Raw genomic sequence first — 18420 nt, forward strand, 5'->3', positions numbered from 1 at the left:
CACATCCAGCAGGACGGCCAGCAGCACATCCAGCAGGATGGCCAGCAGGATGGCCAGCAGCACATCCAGCAGGATGGCCAGCAGGATGGCCAGCAGCACATCCAGCAGGATGGCCAGTAGGATGGCCAGCAGGAAGGCCAGCTTGGACACAGGACATGCCCAGAGCAGAAGATTGGTGCTGCTGGCAATGTTACATTACGTACAGTGTAGTAAAATTTAACACAACTGAATATAATTTAAATTGAAATTTATACAAGTCACATTTTATACCATTAAGTACCATTTACTACAACTGACATTTAAACAAATGCAGCTTAGAAGTTTACAACAGTAAATACATTTTAAATTGAAATTCATACAACTTAAAATGAATAAAAGTAAACCTAATTTAATGCAATGTAAGCCTTATTTCCTATAACTTAATGCAAGTAAATACTATTTAACATAATTTAAATTTAAACTGATACAACTTGGTTTTATGCAATTAAATAAAATTTAATAGAATTTAAATTCATACAAGCTAAAGTTAATGCAAGTAAATATTGTTCAATAGCATTTAAAGTAATACAACTTAAATTTATACAACCAAATACAGTTTAATGCAAGTTGAAATTCATACAACTTTAATACAAGTAAATACAAATGAATGCAATCTGAATTTAAATTCATACAACCTAAAGTTAATGCAAGTAAATACTATTTAATATCACTTAAATTTAAACTGATACAACTTAAATTTATACACTTAAATACAGTTTAATAGAATATAAGATTAAATTCAATTTAAAATTACTACAAGTAAATACAAATGAATGCAATCTGAATTTAAATTCATACAACTTAAAGTTAATGCAAATAAATACTACTTAATACCACTTACATTTAACTAGTACAAGTTAAATTTACACAGCTAAATACAATTGACTACAATATAAATTTTAATTAATACAATTTCAGGTTAATACAATGCAAAATAAGATGAACATCTATGAAATTGATACCAATAGCTACAAAATACCTACAAAATCAACTTTTTGCAAAAACTATGTGTCTTTTTTTTGGCCCTGTGGCCAAGCTTCGTGGGTTGGGAATGAACATGTTTGTATTTTCCAGTCTCAGATATTTCTGTCGCTGTGGGGTCCAGCTGATGTTTTCCATTCCAGGTATTTGCACACGTAAGGTCCTTATGCAATGCTCTTCTCCTTCCCTCAGGTACTCTTCAATTAGTGCCACCTGCAATTAGAAAGAAATGGTGTCACAAGCAAGTCCATTCGCCTCCATAAAAACTTTAAAAACTGCTGCAATCAGTTTATTTCAAAACTGATAATCCTTAGAAACAAAAATGCACGAAGGCTCTACTCAGACAGCTGGTTGCAGCAGTGGTGCCCAACTGTCATTATTTTTTGTTTTCTCCCTCTCTGGATTCAGTTCCTTCATTGCTGTGGAACAGAGCTCTGCTCAAGATGCACACTCTGCGTTGTGGGAGGATCTAAAGAATCCATCTGCCCATTGCATTTTAAGCTGAAATTATTAAAAAAAAAAAAAAAAATCCTGCTCTGCCGTGCTGACAGGCATTCGGTGGAGTGTGGCTTCTTCAGGCACAGCACAGAGGAAAGGCATCATGGTTGAGATGGTCATAGTTGAGACAGAGACCATACAAAGCAACACACTCCATTTTCAGAAGGCTCCAAACCCGTTTTTTATTCTAGCACGCATGCTTTTTATACATTCTTAAAAAACTCCTATGCTTACACTTTACTCAGTGGTCAGAAGAGACAGAGTGCTTATTGGAATAGAGTTGCAGGTTTCTCTTATTTATCCTTCTTTCTTTCTTGGTTTCTATGTCAATAACCTTGGTAGGAAAACGGTAGGAAATTCTTTCAGGGGTAAACATGGATCCTCTTATCAAACTTCTCTCTAGCTCAGAGAAGTCGCTGCAAAGCCTCCTCCACAGAAAGGGAATTCATGCAAGCATGGCTTCCTCTTGCACTGATCGTGTCCTGAGCTGTCCCCGAGGTGCTCCTCAGCCCTGCCTTGGACTGGAGCCGTGCCACAGCTCTGGCTGTGTGGTTTGGGGTTGGTCAGGGGGATATTTTTGGGTCGGTGAGGGGGTGTTTTTGGGTTGGTGAGTGAGGTGGTTTTTGTTTGGTTAGGGCGGTGGTTTTGGGTTGGTCAGGAGGGTGGTTTTGGGTTGGTCAGGGGATATTTTTGGGTCGGTGAGGGGGTGTTTTTGGGTTGTTGGGGGGTTGTTTTTGGGTTGGTTAGGGGGGTGTTTTTGGGTTGGTGAGGGGTGGTTTTGGGTTGTTTAGGGGCTGGTTTTGGGTTGGTCAGGGGGGTGGTTTTGGGTCAGTGAGTGGGGTGATTTTGGGTTGGTGAGGAGGGTGTTTTTTGTTTGGTTAGAGGGTTGGTTTTGGGTCAGTGAGGGGTTGTTTTGCGTTGGTCAGGGGATATTTTTGGGTCGGTGAGGGGGTGTTTTTGGGTTGTTGGGGGGGTGTTTTTGGGTTGGTTAGGGGGGGTGTTTTTGGGTTGGTGAGGGGTGGTTTTGGGTTGTTTAGGGGCTGGTTTTGGGTTGGTCAGGGGGGTGGTTTTGGGTCAATGAGTGGGGTGATTTTGGGTTGGTGAGGGGGGTGTTTTTTGTTTGGTTAGGGGGCTGGTTTTGGGTCAGTGAGGGGTTGTTTTGGGCTGGTCAGGGGGTGGTTTTGGGTCAATGAGTGGGGTGATTTTGGGTTGGTGAGGGGGGTGGTTTTTGTTTAGTTAGGGGGCTGGTTTTGGGTCAGTGAGGGGTTGTTTTGGGTTGGTGAGGGGGGTGGTTTTGGGTCAGTGAGTGGGGTGATTTTGAGTTGGTGAGGGGAGTGGTTTTGGGTTGGTTAGGGGGGTGATTTTGAGTTGGTGAGGGGAGTGGTTTTGGGTTGGTCAGGCGGGTGGGTTTGGGTTGGTTATGGGGGTGTTTTTGGGTCAGTGAGTGAGGTGGTTTTTGTTTGGTTAAGGCGGTGGTTTTGGGTTGGTCAGGAGGGTGGTTTTGGGTTGGTCAGGGGATATTTTTGGGTCGGTGAGGGGGTGTTTTTGGGTTGGTGGGGGGGGTGATTTTGGGTTGGTGAGGAGGGTGTTTTTTGTTTGGTTAGAGGGCTGGTTTTGGGTCAGTGAGGGGTTGTTTTGGGTTGGTCAGGGGATATTTTTTGGTTGGTTAGGGAGGTGGTTTTGGGTTGGTTAGGGGGGTGTTTTTGGGTTGGTTAGGGGGGTGTTTTTGGGTTGGTTAGGGGGTGGTTTTGGGTTGGTTAGGGGGGTGGTTTTGGGTTGGTTAGGGGGGTGGTTTTGGGTCAGTTAGGGGGGTGGTTTTTGTTTGGTTAGGGCAGTGGTTTTGGGTTGCTGAGGGGGGTGTTTTTGGGTTGGTTAGGGGGGTGTTTTTGGGTCAGTGAGTGGGGTGGTTTTAAGTTGTTTAGGGGCTGTTTTTGAGTTGGTTATGGGGTTGGTTTTGGGTTGGTGAGGGGGGTGGTTTTGGGTTGGTCAGGCGGGTGTCTCTGAGTCGGTGAGGGGGGTGGTTTTGAGAGAGGCAAGCAGGAAAATTTATGCACAGTTCCATCTGCTGCCCTGGGGTGCCGAGGGCACAAAGAGTCTGAGAGAGAAGCTTTGCCTTTTCCTCCTCCTGCCCACGGAGCTGGCGGGGGGACCTGTTCAGGGGATGGGCTACACATGGCTCCGTGCACGATGCCACGGAAAAGAGTTTTCTGCTGTGCTGGTGAAGCTCAGTGGGCACTGGTGTCTGGGCTTTGGTTCCTTTGATGCCAGGAGATCCATTACCACAGGGGCACGGGGAGCTTGGGGCTCTCCAGAGAGCCTCGTGGGTTGGCTCTGCTGTGATGTGCTCGGCGTAGAAACAATCAGAGGATTAGAGAGAGGACTCCTGGTGGCAGCCTTGTTTTGGAGAAGTAAAAGCCTAGGAAATCATGGACGGGCCAAAAGCATATGGGGAGTCTGGGGAAGACTGATCCCATAGTGCAGGGGTCCAGTGCAGGGCTTGGCCCTATTAACCACAACCACTGAGCCCGCAGGACTCTTCAGCCAGAGACCAAATTTATGTGTCTGCACGACTTTCCTCTGCTATTAAAAGTGCCTGTTCTGTTCTGGGGGTAGTGCTGGTGTCTGTGTGAGCACAAATGGCAGAAAGAGGAAGGAAAATGGGTCCCAGGTGGTGGGTGGGATGTGGAGTGAGGGCAAACGGGACACCAGAACAGCAGCAGGATTTACAGCAGCTCTTTAGGACCACCCAGCAGCGTCTGCGCTGCTGGGGATGCCACCAGGTAGCAGCAGAGGAATGATGTTCCTACCTGGAACCGTGCTTTGGCATGGTCTGCCTGTGCTTTCCGTATTTATGGAATAAATCTGGGCTCCAGCTCCCGAATAAGAACTAATCTGGCACATCAGCTGCTGACACCACCGCACTGTTTCTGGTGCAGCAGATCAGCTGCGATGGTGTTTGCACAGCAGGGATGCAGCCAGACCCTCGCAGGCTCCCAGGCCAACCACAGACACCTCCCTGGGGCTGGTCCTGAGCACGGGCAGAGGCCAAGGCACGGGATCAGGTTTCACTTGGCACCTCCTCTCTTTTCTGCCATTTGAACAGAGCAGACTCAGGGACGTTTCCTGGCCGAGGAGCCAGCTGCTCCCCTGCCCTTTGCTGCAGGCTGTTACCTTCTGTATTTTGGTCCACACACGCTCTCCAGTTCTTCCTGCCAGGATGTCCATGGCATCTGCCATCAGTGACTGCAGCTGGGGCACCGAGATACAATCAATCAGTGTGGAATTCACAGAGAAATCACTTCTCTGAATACACAAATGAAACCCTAATTCAAATCCTTGGCACTCTGATGATTTTGTGACTCATCTTGCACACAGTGAGCACGGCCAACTCATCTTTGCTTCAGTCCTTGCACTGCATTCTTGTGGATCTAAAATACTGTAGTATTGCCTTCCCATAGTCCCCTTCCAGGGCAGTCCTGGCACCCTGCACCCTTCCCAACCCCTGGAAAATAGTTCAGATACTCTTAATTCAGAGACAGAGAGACAGGGGTTGGACCCAGGGTGTCCTGCCCTTAGCATCAGTGTTTAGGAACAAACTAGGGAAAGCTGGTACATGAGACCTGTGCTACTGCTGCACTCTAAAAAATTCTCTTCCAAAATGTTGGGTTAAGTTAAAGGGAGTGCAAACAAAAGTTTTTGGAGTCTCTTCACAAGTGTTTTACTCGTGAATTAAGAAGAACTAAGGAATTAAGATCTGCTGGCACTACAGGTATCAGCATTCCTGGGGTGTGCTCAAGGCACAAGGCTCACCCAAAGGTGTCCCTTCAGGGGAGGAGGAGAGACACCATCTGTCCACTGATGCACAGCAAGAAGGAGATGTTTCCCCCTGCTCTTTACTCCCCAACCCCCTTGGATACCATCGCTTTTGGCCTTGGTGGCTGCAGCAATCATCCCAGTGCTGGCCCTTGCTGGAGCTGGGCTGGGCCAAGGGCCAAGGGCCCAGCCCGTGTTTCTCAACAGCCCCAGGGATTCTTCACCAACCTGGGGCACCTCTGCAGCAAGTCTGACAAGTGACCAGGAGCAGGCAGACAGGTTTGTTCTGAGACAGGGAACATGTGGTGGTGGGACCCAGCACAGAAAATTGGTTTTCCCTCCTTTCCCCCTCTCCTTCTCAGCTCTACCCTGATTCAGGCTGTTTTGCTGCAGGTGCCTTCTGGGGTCAGAGATGTCAAGGCAGCAAGAGCTGAATCATTGCAATCATTTTTCCAGACTGATCTGGGGAGGTTGTGGAGGCAGAGAAGGGATTTTCAACAGATCCTGACAGGTAAGTCCTGGTGGTTCTGTCAGTCACCTTGCAGGTGATCAGCTCCTCCTCTATCAGAGCACTGAAGGAGGATTTGAGAACTCTTTTAGGACCCCACATTGGACAAAGGACTTCAGAGCACAGGGTGTGTCAGATTAAGCTCTTTTCTGACCCAGAGATGGGGTAACTGAGAGACGTTTTAAAAGCTTTTATTCTATTTTTTCTATGTAAACCTTCTATCAAACTTTAAGAATTTGCTACAGATCCATTTCCCACAAGGGTGGAAGTACAGAACTCTGCCCTGGCCCTTCCTGCTCTGTCTCTCAGCCTGCAGAGGCTGTGTTGGAAATCAAAACCTACCAGCTTGTCATCCTCCTGAGAGACTCTCTGCAGGTAGGGAGCAGTCGCCAGCTCAGCCATCGCCTGGGCCATCACCTGGGTGTGTTCCTCCCCTCTCTGCAGGTGGCTGAGCAGGCTGGCATGATGGAACTGCTCAATGGCCCGGGCACAGGGGCCACGCTCATCCTGTTGGCCCAGGAAAAGAGAGGAGGTGAGAGGAGAGGCACAGGGAACACCCTGATCCTTGGAGTCCTGTGCCTCCAGGCCTCTCATCTGTGTCTGTGCTGGTCCTGCTCTCAGCCCTGTGCCAGCCAGAACCTTTCAGGCCCTGCTGCTGGGACAGGCCTCAGAGAGGCACCAAGAAGAATTTCTTGCCACGAGCTCTCTAGTAGGACTAGGAAAATACAGATGTCATGATAGAGGGGAAGGGGAGACAGCAGATAACAAACACAAACAGTTTTCTCCTTTGGAATTGGCTTTTCCATCAGCCCCTCCATTGAACATCACCTGACTTTCCTGGATGGCTTTTCCAGTCTCAGGGGAGAGGCTAAGGAAAGAGTGCAGGGTGTCAGCTCATGGTTTGGGTGCAGACAGGCCAACCCAGGGTTTAAAAGACAGACCCTGGAGGAACTGAAGCCTGCAGGGGTGGTCTCTGGCCACCAGGCAGCCAGGAACATGGCACGCTTGAAGCATGTTCCAGCTTTCTCATCTTAGGCAGAGCCATGTGTGTATAAATGATGTCATGAACTTCAGGCTGTGTGGCTGCAAAACAAAGGGGGCAGAATTGACTTTTCTGAAGTGTTGCCATGGTTTGATCAGCTTGGGTTTAGCACTGAGCTGGTTTGGTCAAAACCAGCCTGAGCAGAACAAGAAGCTGGATTGCAAATTGCGTCTGCAAATGAGGAAGAGAGCAGCAGGAAGAAATGTTTGTTCTGTTAAACCCAAAGATATTATTTTTTCCTCTCCAAGTAAGTTGTAAGGCTTGAGTCTGTAGCTGAAGTTTGGCCATTTTTAATTTAGATTACATGTGATGGAAATAAGATGGAATTGTGTTTGTAGCTTGAAGACAATTGTGGAATACTTTAAAAGAAACAGAAGTGGCCCAGTCTCTGTCAGGGCCATAAGGAGAGGTCAGTCCCCAGCTGCAGAGCAGCTCTGGCTCTGTGCCCATCTCTGTTCCCAGGCAGAACTGGCACTGCCATCTGCTCCTTGGGTGGGATCTTGCTGGGACCACTGAATGCTCTGAAAACTGAAGGGAAAGGGAATATATTTCCCCTGACAATGGACATGGACGTGGCAGCTGTTTTTTCCAACCAGTGACTCTCTTTTCTGTCCTGGGGCTTTCCTCGTCTCCGTGGCAGCTCTCACACCGATCCCTGGGGCTGGTTATGAACCCACAGGCCCCCAGTTCAGCCCAGTTCCCTGTCCTTGCTGCTCTGGAGGTGGCACCAGGGAAGCCCTTGCCTAAACCACGGGGCTGCTGTGCCAGCCTCCTTGGAGAAAAGGTCACTTGGCTGCTGCCTTAGGTGGTGCTGGGGCTTCACCTGGGTTTTTTTGGGAGTGCACTTGCGTTTCAGCCAGAATATTTGGATGTAGAGGGGAGGTGTAAAGCTGATAGAAAATACTGCTGTGTGGGAACAGTGTAAATTCCTACAGTGGAGACTGTAGCAGCTCTCATCTCTGACAGGATGAGTTTCTTTTCCCTGTGCCCTGAAAAACAGACCTCTCTGCTTATCTCTGCTTGAACTGTGTGGTCCTGTTCCTCCAAATTCATTTACAGAAGAAGGGAGTCATGGGGAGTGCAAAACCTGTCTGATTTCAAAGTTTTTTCTCTTCCTGTTACTATTTTGAGACTGTAGTAATTGCAATAGAGGAATCTGACCTCCAAGAGCAAAGAGAGAATTGGGGGGATAAAAAAAAAATTTAAATTGCAGTTTTTCTGGGGCTTTCAGAAAGACCAGGATTTTATTGTGTTTCCAGCATCCAACCCACACTCTGTAGTTGTAGCTTTGAAGGGAATGCCCCCAGCAGGAACAGATCCTCCCCTTTCCAAATCTGCCACTTGCACTACTCTGCACATCAGGAACTGGGACTTTTGATCGTCCAAAGCCAAGAGCAAAGGGCTTCAGGAAAGCACTGCAAAGAAGCAGCTGCGTTTCCTCAGGGGTGTCTGCCCTCCATCCACTCCACTTCCCTCAGGCCAGTGTGGATGCTTTTGGCCAAGTCCTGCACACAAGTTCCAGTGCTCACTGCTGCTCCAGCAGCTGCCCTCTAGAAGGAAAGGAGTCTGAGCTTCCCCAGATCTCTAGCTCATGTTTCTTTGCTCAGCAGAATAATTGAAGAATTGCATGGAAACAGTCTCATCTATGTGCAAATTTGATCGTTGACCCTTGTGCTAATTGTCAGCCCTAGTGCTAAAAGCTGTGCCCATTATGGCAGAAAGGGTGGAGCAGAGGTAACCATCACATGGCTTGTGTGAGAAGGTGAGAAGGTTACTTCACACCTTCACTCCATAGGGATCAGATCTCAGTCACTAGAATTGCTTCAAGAAGCAGTGATTGACTGCTGATGGAGCTCGGGGTGGGAGGTGCAGTGTACTGTGGGTATGAAATAAGAGTGAGTAACTGTGTTGGTGGTTGTGCAGTAGGGGTATAATATCACAGGCAATAAAGATTGGAGGAAATTGCATGCAGACAGACCTTTAAGAAACTGTGGTCACTGTTAAGTCATTAGGACTCCTTTCCAAAAGAGTCTGAACCCACCAGACCTCTGTTCCTAATGCAATTCACGGAGCATTTCTGGACACTGCAGGAGCAGACGCTGCAGGAATTACCCCCCAAAAGCACATGTCCTTCCCACACACCACATACCAGAAAGGGAATGGGATACTCACCTTAATCTTGGAGCTTCCTATGAAAGCCATGGCTGCCATGATCCCTTTCCCAGTGTTCTGCCAAAATGTTTCTGCTTCTTCCTCCATGCTGGGACTGAAAGTTATTTTCTGGCCTAGGAAGTGAACGAGGCTGTGTTTATTCGTCTCCGTTTTCTTTAGGGGATCTGGCAGGACATTGAGTGAACTGGAGGAGGACTGAAGGGGATGGGAAGAGCTGCCTGGGCCGTCAGGGCTGCCAGCACTGATGGAAATGGATCCTGAGACACCCCTCACCCCCTCATTTAGTAAGGATTGTGGGGGTCACTCCCGAGCCAGGCCAGTTCTTGAGCAACTTGGCACACCTGGAAAGACTGGCAGTTTTTGAGTTACAAACTTCTCCACAGTTTTTCCAATCTCTTTGTTTCTGAAGCCCAGAGTCAGTAAGTACTGCTGGCCAGGATGAGATTCAGCCTTCTCTGGCAACAGGTGAATTCCATGAGGATCTGCACAGGGAAAGGAAAATAATTTTCACTGTCATATTTATTTTCAGCTGTAAGAGAAGATACTTTTTTGGAGAAAAATACGAGACGTCTAAGAAGGAGTGAAATGGTCTCCAGAAACCTTACCAAAACACAGACAACAAACCCAACACATCCAGCTCTCACTGGGCTGGGAAATCTTAGGGCTCTGCAGCCTTTTGCATTAACAGCTTAAATTTTGCTGATGCCTGAGATAAAGCATATTCTGCCCAATTCCCCACAGCAGTGTGGAAGTGTCTGAAGGCCAAACAGCTCAAACTCTCCAACTCTCTCCAGCTCTTTTGAATTCAGCTGCACAAACACAGTCCACAGTGCTTAAGGGCAGCTGAAACCTGCTGCTACCTGTAAATATGTGCTGCACGTAATCAGGGTGCTTCTCAGCAAAGGTTTTGTTGGCCTCCTTTATCTTGTCAGCCTTGTCCTCTTTCTCAAAAGGTGTGTACAGAACAGAAAAAGAGACTTCTCCACTGAGGGCTTCTTGAATCATAGCCTAAAAAAGGGCAGAGAAATGATACATTTCATGTTGGGTAGGGGCTAGTTAAAAACCAAACAAAACAACTAGGTGGTTTGGAAGGGTACTCCATGAACCTCCATCTTCAAGGAGGAGACAGAAACAAGAGAAACTCTTTCAGATGGAGAGAAAAAGTGATTCCACGCTCTCTGAAAATCACATCAGGAAGACTTACGAAAATATGCCTTCATCAGCCATATCCAGAGTTGTTGTGTCAGGGGAGGTTTAGGTTGGATATTAGGGACAGGTTCTTCCCCCAGAGGGTGGTCAGGCACTGGAACAGGCTCCCTGGGGAAGTGGTCACAGCTCCAAGCCTGACAGAGCTCCAGGAGCAGTTGGACAACTGCTCAGGGTGTGGCCCTTGGGAATGGCCCTGTGCAGGGCCAGGAGTTGGTCTCAGCCATGCTTGGGGGTCCCTCCCAACCCGGCCCGTTCTGTGATTCCTCCCCAGGCTGTCAGCTGTTACCTGCCAGTACAGCTGGAGGAGGTCACTGGTGTCCAGCCCCGCGCCCTCGGCCAGGACGTACAGACAGTGCGCCACCATGGCGCTCCTGGGGACAAAGAGAGAAAGAGGAGTGGGCAGGCAGAGAAGGGGCTCTGTGGCCAGGCTGGACGGAGGTCCCGTTCAAAGAGTGTCAAGTGAGCTCTATAGCAAAGGTTACACAGAACTCCCAGTCCTTGTCCAACTTTTAGACAAACACATTTTTAGCTCCCTGAACTCCCTGCCAGCAAATAGCCCTGGGTGTCATTTAGGGCCACAATTGGGATTATTCACGTTACAGCAACTGGGAGGACTGGAGCTCTGCTGCCCCTGAGGTCACACACACAAAGCCAGTGCAAAGCTGCCACGGATTTGGGCAAAGGCTGGCTCTTAGAGGATGTGTCACTGCTGAGAGCTGCAAGGAAAGGGATGCAGAGGAGCCCGAGCAGCAGAAGTACCTGGCAGCCTCCGAGTATCTGTGCAGGCACCGAAAGCAGGCAGCTTGGCGCAGGTGATTGCAGAAGTGAGAGGGGTTCTGAATGATGCTCCTTGGGGAGAGAAGAGGCGTGGACAAGGTTAGGCTGGGATTTCTTACATCACTAAAGCTCCTAAGAATCAAGCAGTGACTGAGGCAGATGCCATATGCACTTCTGCTCTATAACTCAGTGCCACATCTCAAATGTCAGGTGAACTCTCTGTCCCTGCTTCCCTCTCCCTCTCTCCAGCTGTGATCGATGAAGAAAACATTACTAAAGATATTACTTAAAGGTTCATTTCAATGTGGTTTTATCCTAAATGCAATTTCATTAGGGGTTTATGTATTGCTCTAGAAAAAATGCTCCAGGGGTTAATATTCTCTTTTGCCTTTGGCATGTAGGTATCATAAACAAAACTGCTACAGCACAAGCTCTTATCAACCCCCAGCTGCCCTAACAGGAGCAGCAGGTGTCTGGCTCATCTCCCTGGAAGCACTGTGCACCTGGAATGTACCAGAAGGTGAACCTGAGATATTTTGAAATACTCTCTGTACAAGGCATAGGTGCAGTGTGGGCAAACCTTGGCCTGGTGTGTCAGACCCTTCAACAGATGTGATTAGTCCAATCTAAACACCAGTTCCACGCGTAAGGTGTGTTCTCTTGATTCCTCTTTTCTCACTAGTACACTGGGTCTTCCTGCACAGCATTTATTCCTTGTCTTTCATTTTGGGTTTCAGTGTGAGCAGTGAATCCAACCCGTGTTTCCTCTTACCTGTGGGAATGATGCAGAGCAAGGCCAGGCTGCCCCAGTTTTAAGTAGCAGATGACGAGCTTTGACTCGATCCAGCTGACAAGCCTGGAAATATCATCTGGAGAGGACCTCAAGGGATCCTCTATAGCAAAGTCTTTACTGCAAAGCTGCACATGAAACAAAACCATAATTTCCAAATATTAGAATACACAATTTGCTGGGTGGAAACACTTTTTGTGACTGATCAGTGGAGAAAACTGAGGTCTAATAGACTCTGGCTTTAACTAAAGTCAGCATTACAAAAGCCAGTACAGAGGACAGAATGGTCTTTCAGGGATGTTCTGGGTTTTTTGTTTCTGAGAGCTGGATTTAGAGGCTGCTGAGGACCGCCAGCCCTACAATTCTGTGATGTCCCAATCACTCTGTCTGCAATCCCAGGGATTAATTCCCTCATCCATTTTCCTGGTATGTCCATTCACCAGCCTTTCCTCTCAGGAGGAGACAAGCCTTCCTTTCTTTTTAAGTGACCCATGGTGCTGTTCCTACCACAGCTCATTTCAGAATATAGGGGGCAAAAAAGCACTTAAAAGGGGTGACACTTAATCATTTTATTCACTGATTGCTATAATATTTATTGCTTAAAAAAATTACTTCAGTATTGTAGGAAAAAAAAAAGGAATAGGATATTTGCTTGTGAATTAGAAAGCCCTAATATTTGACAAATGCTTTTGAATGAAGTTTGGCAGAACTAAAAAAAAGTGCAGTCCCTTTCTCAGAGTTTGAAGTGCCTGGCTGAAGGTATTGGAGTCAGAGTGGAGAGAAAGCATTAGTTGAGGCAGAGTGAAAACTCCCCAGTTATTGAGAGGGCATTTGTTGCTGATAGAGCTAAGATTAGAGGAGCATTTTTTTCACTCTCTGGGACTTCAATTTCCTCCACACATTAATACAGTTAAGAACTTGGAGAAAAGCACAAAATTACCTGGCATTCTTTGGTTCAGTCCAACACTTCCCCCCTTCTGTGGCTTATTTACAACTCCCAATTTTCAGATTTCAGGCGAACTCGCATCTCAGGATTTCTCTCCAACCCTGGGCATTCCAGGTTGGCGCCCCTGGCTCCCCTCGCTATTCCTGCCCCAGGGAGTGCGGGGACAGCCCTGCCTTTGCTGTGCAGGTGTCACACCTGCTGTGGGGTCACAGCCCTTTAGCCCCGTACCTCCAGAGCCGTGGAGAACTTGGCGGCGGCCGCTGCGAAATCCCGCTGCTGGCACTGAGCGCTGCCTTCCTGCAGGGCCGCCCGCAGCCCTGCGCCGGCGCGGTGCCACCGGCTGTCCCCCGGGCCTTGGGCAGGAGGCTGAGCCACTGCTGGTGGCCCTGCTGGTGGCACCGCTGGTGGCACTGCAGGTGCCACCGGCTCGCCAGACTCAAACTTGATGTCCACCTCATCAGCACAGATCAACTCGGCCTCTATTTCCCAGAGTCTGGAGAGAGGGATGTGAAGCGGAGGGCTCGGGAATGTCCCCGTGCAGCTCTCTGCTGCGGGTGTTTCTGCTTTTGTGCCGGACACATCTCCAAGGCTTCCTGCTTTCCGCTTACGGCTCGCTCTGTCTGCGCCGCTCTGGGGTCGTTCTTTCTGTTCTTTCGCCTCTTGCCACGCCTGCAAGAGAGGGAGTGGGAGATGAGAGGAGAATTGTGGGATTTAAAGTCATTTCAGAGAACCCCAGAATGGTTTAGGTTGGAAGAGACCTCAAAGGTCATCTCATTCCAGCTCTCTGCCATGGACAGGGACACCTTCTGCTATCCCAGGCTGCTCCAAGCCCTGTCAAACCTGGCCTTAGACACTGCCAGGGATCCAGGGGCAGCCACAGCTTCTCTGGGCACCCTGTGCCAGGGCCTCCCCACCCTCACAGCCAAGAGTTTCTTCCTAATGTCCAATCTAAGTCTCTTTCAGCTTAAAGCCATTCCCCCTTGTGCTTATCACAGCTTGCCTTTGCAAAATGTCCCCGGAGAGCTTTGTTTTGTTACCAGAAATGATTTCTGATAATGCTTTACCATGGATTTTAGCACCAAACAAGATGACATCAAGGGGCAATATGTTAAAATTAGTTGCCTTCCATTCTTTTAACTTTACTGGATGCATTGGGATAAATAGCTTTGGAACATATTATTAAATTAAATTGAATGAAGGAAAGAAAACATAATTAAATAAAATGCAAGCATCTTGGAAAAAAAAAATGTCTTTTCATAGTGTGGAGTGGAGATCTAATGTTCCTTCTGTGCTTTATCCTGCTAAGAGGAGGGCAGGTATTCAAAGTACCATCTGAGGTGCCTCTTCTGATCCCAACAAGAATGGGTGTTGGTTCATGGAGAACCAATTTCAGAATCTGCTTAAACATATGAAATCTATTTCTACTCTGAGCACATTACTTGTGCTCAGGACATGTATTACTGTGATTACAATGAAATTAAACAACACCATCAGAGATCAGGTTCGTGTTCTATTTGCTCACATTCACTGCCAAAGGTGTTGTTGAACTGATGGAGCAGAGGAAAGTCTCTCTTGGGGTAAAATGGGGATCCAGAAATCAGGCAGAGAAATGAACCCCACTCAGGGACACACAGAAGAGCTGTGGCCGAGCAGCTCCTCCCTTGCAGGGTTCCTGCAGTTCTCTTCCCCTTCGGGAATTCCCATTTCAAGTGTCCTGAGCCAGCTCAGCACAGCTGCACTCACCTCAGGGGCCCTTGAGGAAGGTTCCTGTTGAAGAAACATCTGGGAAGGGAACTGCTGGCTCAGTCCAAGCTCCTGGGCCACCTGGAAGAACACAGGGAAGAGCACACTCAGGTTTGCATGGCTGTCCCTGAGCACATTGGTCCTCAATGTTTTCCCAGCCTATCCCAGCTCAGGAATTCCAGCTCAGATCTTCCTCCCCTCGTTGGGAATCCTTTCTGCCCTGGACTTTGAAAATGGAACAAACAGAACCTGCTGGAAGAGGCCTGACTTGGATGAGAACACAGAAGGGAAATTGTTCTGAGCCCCATCCAGCTTGGCTTTGAACACTTCCAGGGCAATTCTGTTTGCTGCCAGGGCCTCTTCACCCTCCTCACTGTTCCTCCTCCAGGGAGGAATTTCTTCCCAAGACCCAATCGAACCCTGCCCGTTGTCAGTTGGAAGCTATTCCCCCTTGTGCTGTCCCTGCAGGTCCTTGTCCAGAGTCCCTCCCCAGCTCTCCCTGAGTCTCTTCAGGAGCTGGAAGAGGCTCTAAGGTTTCTCCCGAGCCTTCTTCAGGCAGAGGGGTCTCAGCTCTCGCAGCCTTTCCCACAGCAGAAGTGCTCCAGCCCCCCAGCATCCTCTGATCCCTCCTGTGGGCTCCTCTGGGCCGCAAGGAATCATCTGGGAGGGGACTGGGAGAAACCCATTGCAGTGTCTGGGCAGTGCTGGGGCTGGGCTGTAACCTGGGGTGCTGGGGAGGCAAGGAAAAGCTGCTCCCTCCTTAGTGCCTGCAGTGATGGCAGGAGATGGGTGTGCCCTGGCATGGCCTGTCCCACCAAAGCTGCCACCAGCTCCAGAACAGCCCCTCGGGAATGCCCTGGTGTTCCCAAAGGGAACCATTCCCCAGGGGACAGCCCAGGCCTCCCCCAGGCCCCCTCTGGGCCCGGCACAGGGAGAGCTGCTCCTTCCCCGCTCACCTGCCGCGGCTCCATCGGCCGTTCTGGCAGTTGCTGGGCTCCAGTTCCACATCCAGGGCAGTTGGAGAGCCCCTGCCCCAGCCCAGCTGCCCCCCCAGCCCTTCCCCAGCCCTTCCCCACCCTGCCAAGGTGGGGATGGCTCCAGGCCAGCCCCACTGCGGGCACCCAGGAGCTTTCCAAGCAATCCCTCCTTCCCCTCCTGGGGTTCACCTGCAGCTGGCACTGGGCTGGGCTTGTGCTCGTGCTCGTGCTTCTAATGACCACAAAGACCATTTTCCTGTGGGAGCAGCAGCTGTCGCTGTGCAGCTGGGGCTGGTGCTGATGTGACCCAGGTCTGAACACGTCTCTGTCACTGTGGGCCCAGAGCTGCTGGACACAATTCTGCCAAAGTTAAACGCAGGCTTTGGGGCCAACGGCTTAGAAAAACAAACTCAGAACACATAACAGCTCTCAGCTTGTCGCTGGCTGGTGTTGTCCAGAATTAGATTTAAGATTTTTTTAGATTTTCATGTGAAAGGGGATTTCAATGTGTTCTTTCTGCAATTATTGCAGGCAAGTGACTAATTTTATTTATGCCTTACCTTCAAGCCTGGGAGTATCTGACTTTAGTGAAAGCCATTTCTAAATGCACCTCAAAGCTTAAATAACTCAAAGCATCTTTCTTCCCAGCAAGAATATAATAGGTCTTTGGTGCAATCCGCCTTACAAAAATGGAGGATGACCATGAAAAATATCTTAGAAAATACAGATTTGTTTGTTTGTTCCTATTCTGAATGGCCAGCTGGACAAACCCTGCTGTGGTTTGGTGGAGAAACTCAAGTCAGATTTCTTTTGTACTTCTGAACTTGCAGGATGATTTGATGCTTTTTTTCAGGAGCCTCATGACAGTAAAGAAAAATGAGGTTTGTGTTTTTGGTATAGTGGGGGCCTTTTATAATTTATTTATTTTTATTTTTCAAGACTCTTAAATCTTTCTTTATTAATAGTGGCTACAGTAAAATTAAAATAAATCCTTCAGTGCAATTGAGAAGTTAAAATTTTGGCAGCTGCTTGCCCTGCCTGTTCTATGTCATTGCTTTGTGTGAAGCCTCTGCTGCTGGGGCTCCCTCTTTCACTGGTTTTGGAAATTTGATGGAATTGCTCACGTTAGAAATAGAAGGTTCATTCCAATTAAATTTATTGCCTGAGCTCTTCTAGTCCAAGTACTTGAAGCTTGTTGTGAGAAATGATGCTCACTTTCAAAAATTTAGAAGAATTTTGTGGTTTTGTTGAAACCTTATCAAAAAGACAACAGAAGACTGAATAAAATAATAATATTATTATTAAAATAATACAGCACCGGGAGCAAAGGATTCAATCATCATGTGCTCACCTACAAAACAGATGTTCTGCCTTTTGTACCTTTAGCCCCTCCCAAAGTCTTGTCAATCCAGTGGTGTCCAGTGGTGGAGATCACTTTCTTACAGCTTGATTGGAGGTCAGGCACTGCCACAGTAATAAGCCAACCCTCCCAAATGCCCTGACCACCACGGCTGTCTTGTGATAACAATGCAAGGGGGAAGGGAAAGATAAATATGCACCTACAAAACTTCTCTTAACACATACTTAATATTCGCTCTTTAATAGTGAGAGCCAACCATCGCATTACTCATCTCCAACGTCGTTTTCTAACGTTGTTGACATTCTCAGCTTCTGTCAACAGTTGTGATTTTACAACAGAATGTTCTTGGATGGGATTTTGCAAGATGCTGCCATCAGCTTTCTGTTTTGTTCTTGGGTTTCTTAGTGCTGGGTCAGAAATGAATGCAGCATTTTGGGAGGGAACCTGTCAGCCTCAGCAGGGCTGGGACCCGTGGGGCTGTGAGGGGTCCCTGGGCAGGGCACGAGGCCAGCCTGGCTCTCTGCAGCACCTCCCTGCCCGAGCAGGCACCGTCTGCAGAGGTGGTGGAGGATGTGAGAGACATTTGTTGTGTTCTACTGTTTATCACGTTTCGCCTCTGGAGCTGGGTGGGGGGTTTGGGTTTCTGTTTTTTTACTTGTTTATTTTGGTTTTGATTGTGTTGGTTTGGTTTAGTTTTTTTTTTTTTTTTTTTTTTTTTTTTTTTGGCGGGGAGCTATTCTTGTTGTTATTACTTTCAATATATCTTTAATAATTAAAAAAAGATTAATATAATTTCATTATTTTATAGTTAGCAGAAACCCTTCCATGTGTGTTCGCAGCCAGATCTAGGGTGAAAGGAGGTGGAAGTTGGTGCAAAGCAGCTGTAACGTCACTACAGGATTCAGTGGACAAGTTTCATGTCACAGAAAGTGAGGCAGGGCCCAGATGGCCACTAAGAGAAAGGGCTGGGGCTGGAGGGGACGGGCAGAGTTGTCCATCCCGTGTTGGGCCTCGAGGAACTGTTTTTCCATTGGGCATGGTCTCCTTAGCATCCCCTGGATCAGTGTCAGCTGCACAATGCTGTTATCACCTCTTCAGAGTGGGCACTGGAGCCTTCACCTCCAGTCCTCAGCCCTCTCTAATTAGCTGTACAAGGACTTGACACATGTCTTCAACAAGTGTCAGAGGGGAAGGTAATGACTCATTAGGCCTTTCTTTGTCTTAATGAGCTCTGGGTTGTATTTGGTGTTCTGAGTGCAGGATCCTCAGATCCTGAGACAGAGAGCAGCAGTCCCTCAAGAAAATCCAAGTGAGAAGAGAATTCCAAAGTGTCTTGGAGCATTGAGAGTTGCCACTGAAAGCCCTTCTGATGGAGCCTCCCCAGGGCCTCGTTAGCACTGATGGTTGGAGGCTGTGATTGCAGCAGGCAGAGGCACTGGGCAGGTGGCTCAGGCACTGAGCAAACCCTTGGTCTGATGGAGCAGAAGGGCCAAGGTCCCTGGGATGGGAGATCCTGTCCCTCCCAGAGCCCAGGGCTCTCCCTGGAGGCAGCCTGGGCTGTGCTG

The 18420-nt window shown here is 48.3% G+C and overlaps 1 protein-coding gene across 1 annotated transcript; it reads right to left on the reverse strand.

Moving 5' to 3' along the window:
- Positions 1-895: 895 nt before the first annotated feature.
- SPATA16 (spermatogenesis associated 16) lies at positions 896-14596 on the reverse strand. Its single transcript, XM_053967956.1, has 11 exons — positions 14519-14596; positions 13004-13444; positions 11812-11957; positions 11022-11111; positions 10549-10633; positions 9914-10061; positions 9395-9535; positions 9054-9166; positions 6182-6346; positions 4690-4767; positions 896-1233 (listed from the first exon to the last, which is right to left on the reverse strand). Exons 1-11 carry the CDS (start codon positions 14555-14557, stop codon positions 1027-1029), a joined length of 1653 nt encoding a protein of 550 aa, XP_053823931.1. The 5' UTR covers positions 14558-14596; the 3' UTR covers positions 896-1026.
- Positions 14597-18420: the final 3824 nt, after the last annotated feature.

The sequence above is a fragment of the Vidua chalybeata genome, chromosome 32 (genome assembly GCF_026979565.1).
Source record: "Vidua chalybeata isolate OUT-0048 chromosome 32, bVidCha1 merged haplotype, whole genome shotgun sequence".
Taxonomy (NCBI): Eukaryota; Metazoa; Chordata; class Aves; order Passeriformes; family Viduidae; genus Vidua; species Vidua chalybeata.

Excerpts from the sequence above, each read along its gene's own strand:
- SPATA16 (XM_053967956.1), bottom strand. The coding sequence starts at position 14,557 with ATGTTTCTTCAACAGGAACCTTCCTCAAGGGCCCCTGAG. Across the intron at positions 11,958-13,003 it reads AGTTCTCCACGGCTCTGGAG|CTTTGCAGTAAAGACTTTGC; the intron begins GTACGGGGCTAA and ends TTTCATGTGCAG. Across the intron at positions 10,634-11,021 it reads AGATACTCGGAGGCTGCCAG|GAGCGCCATGGTGGCGCACT; the intron begins GTACTTCTGCTG and ends CTTTGTCCCCAG.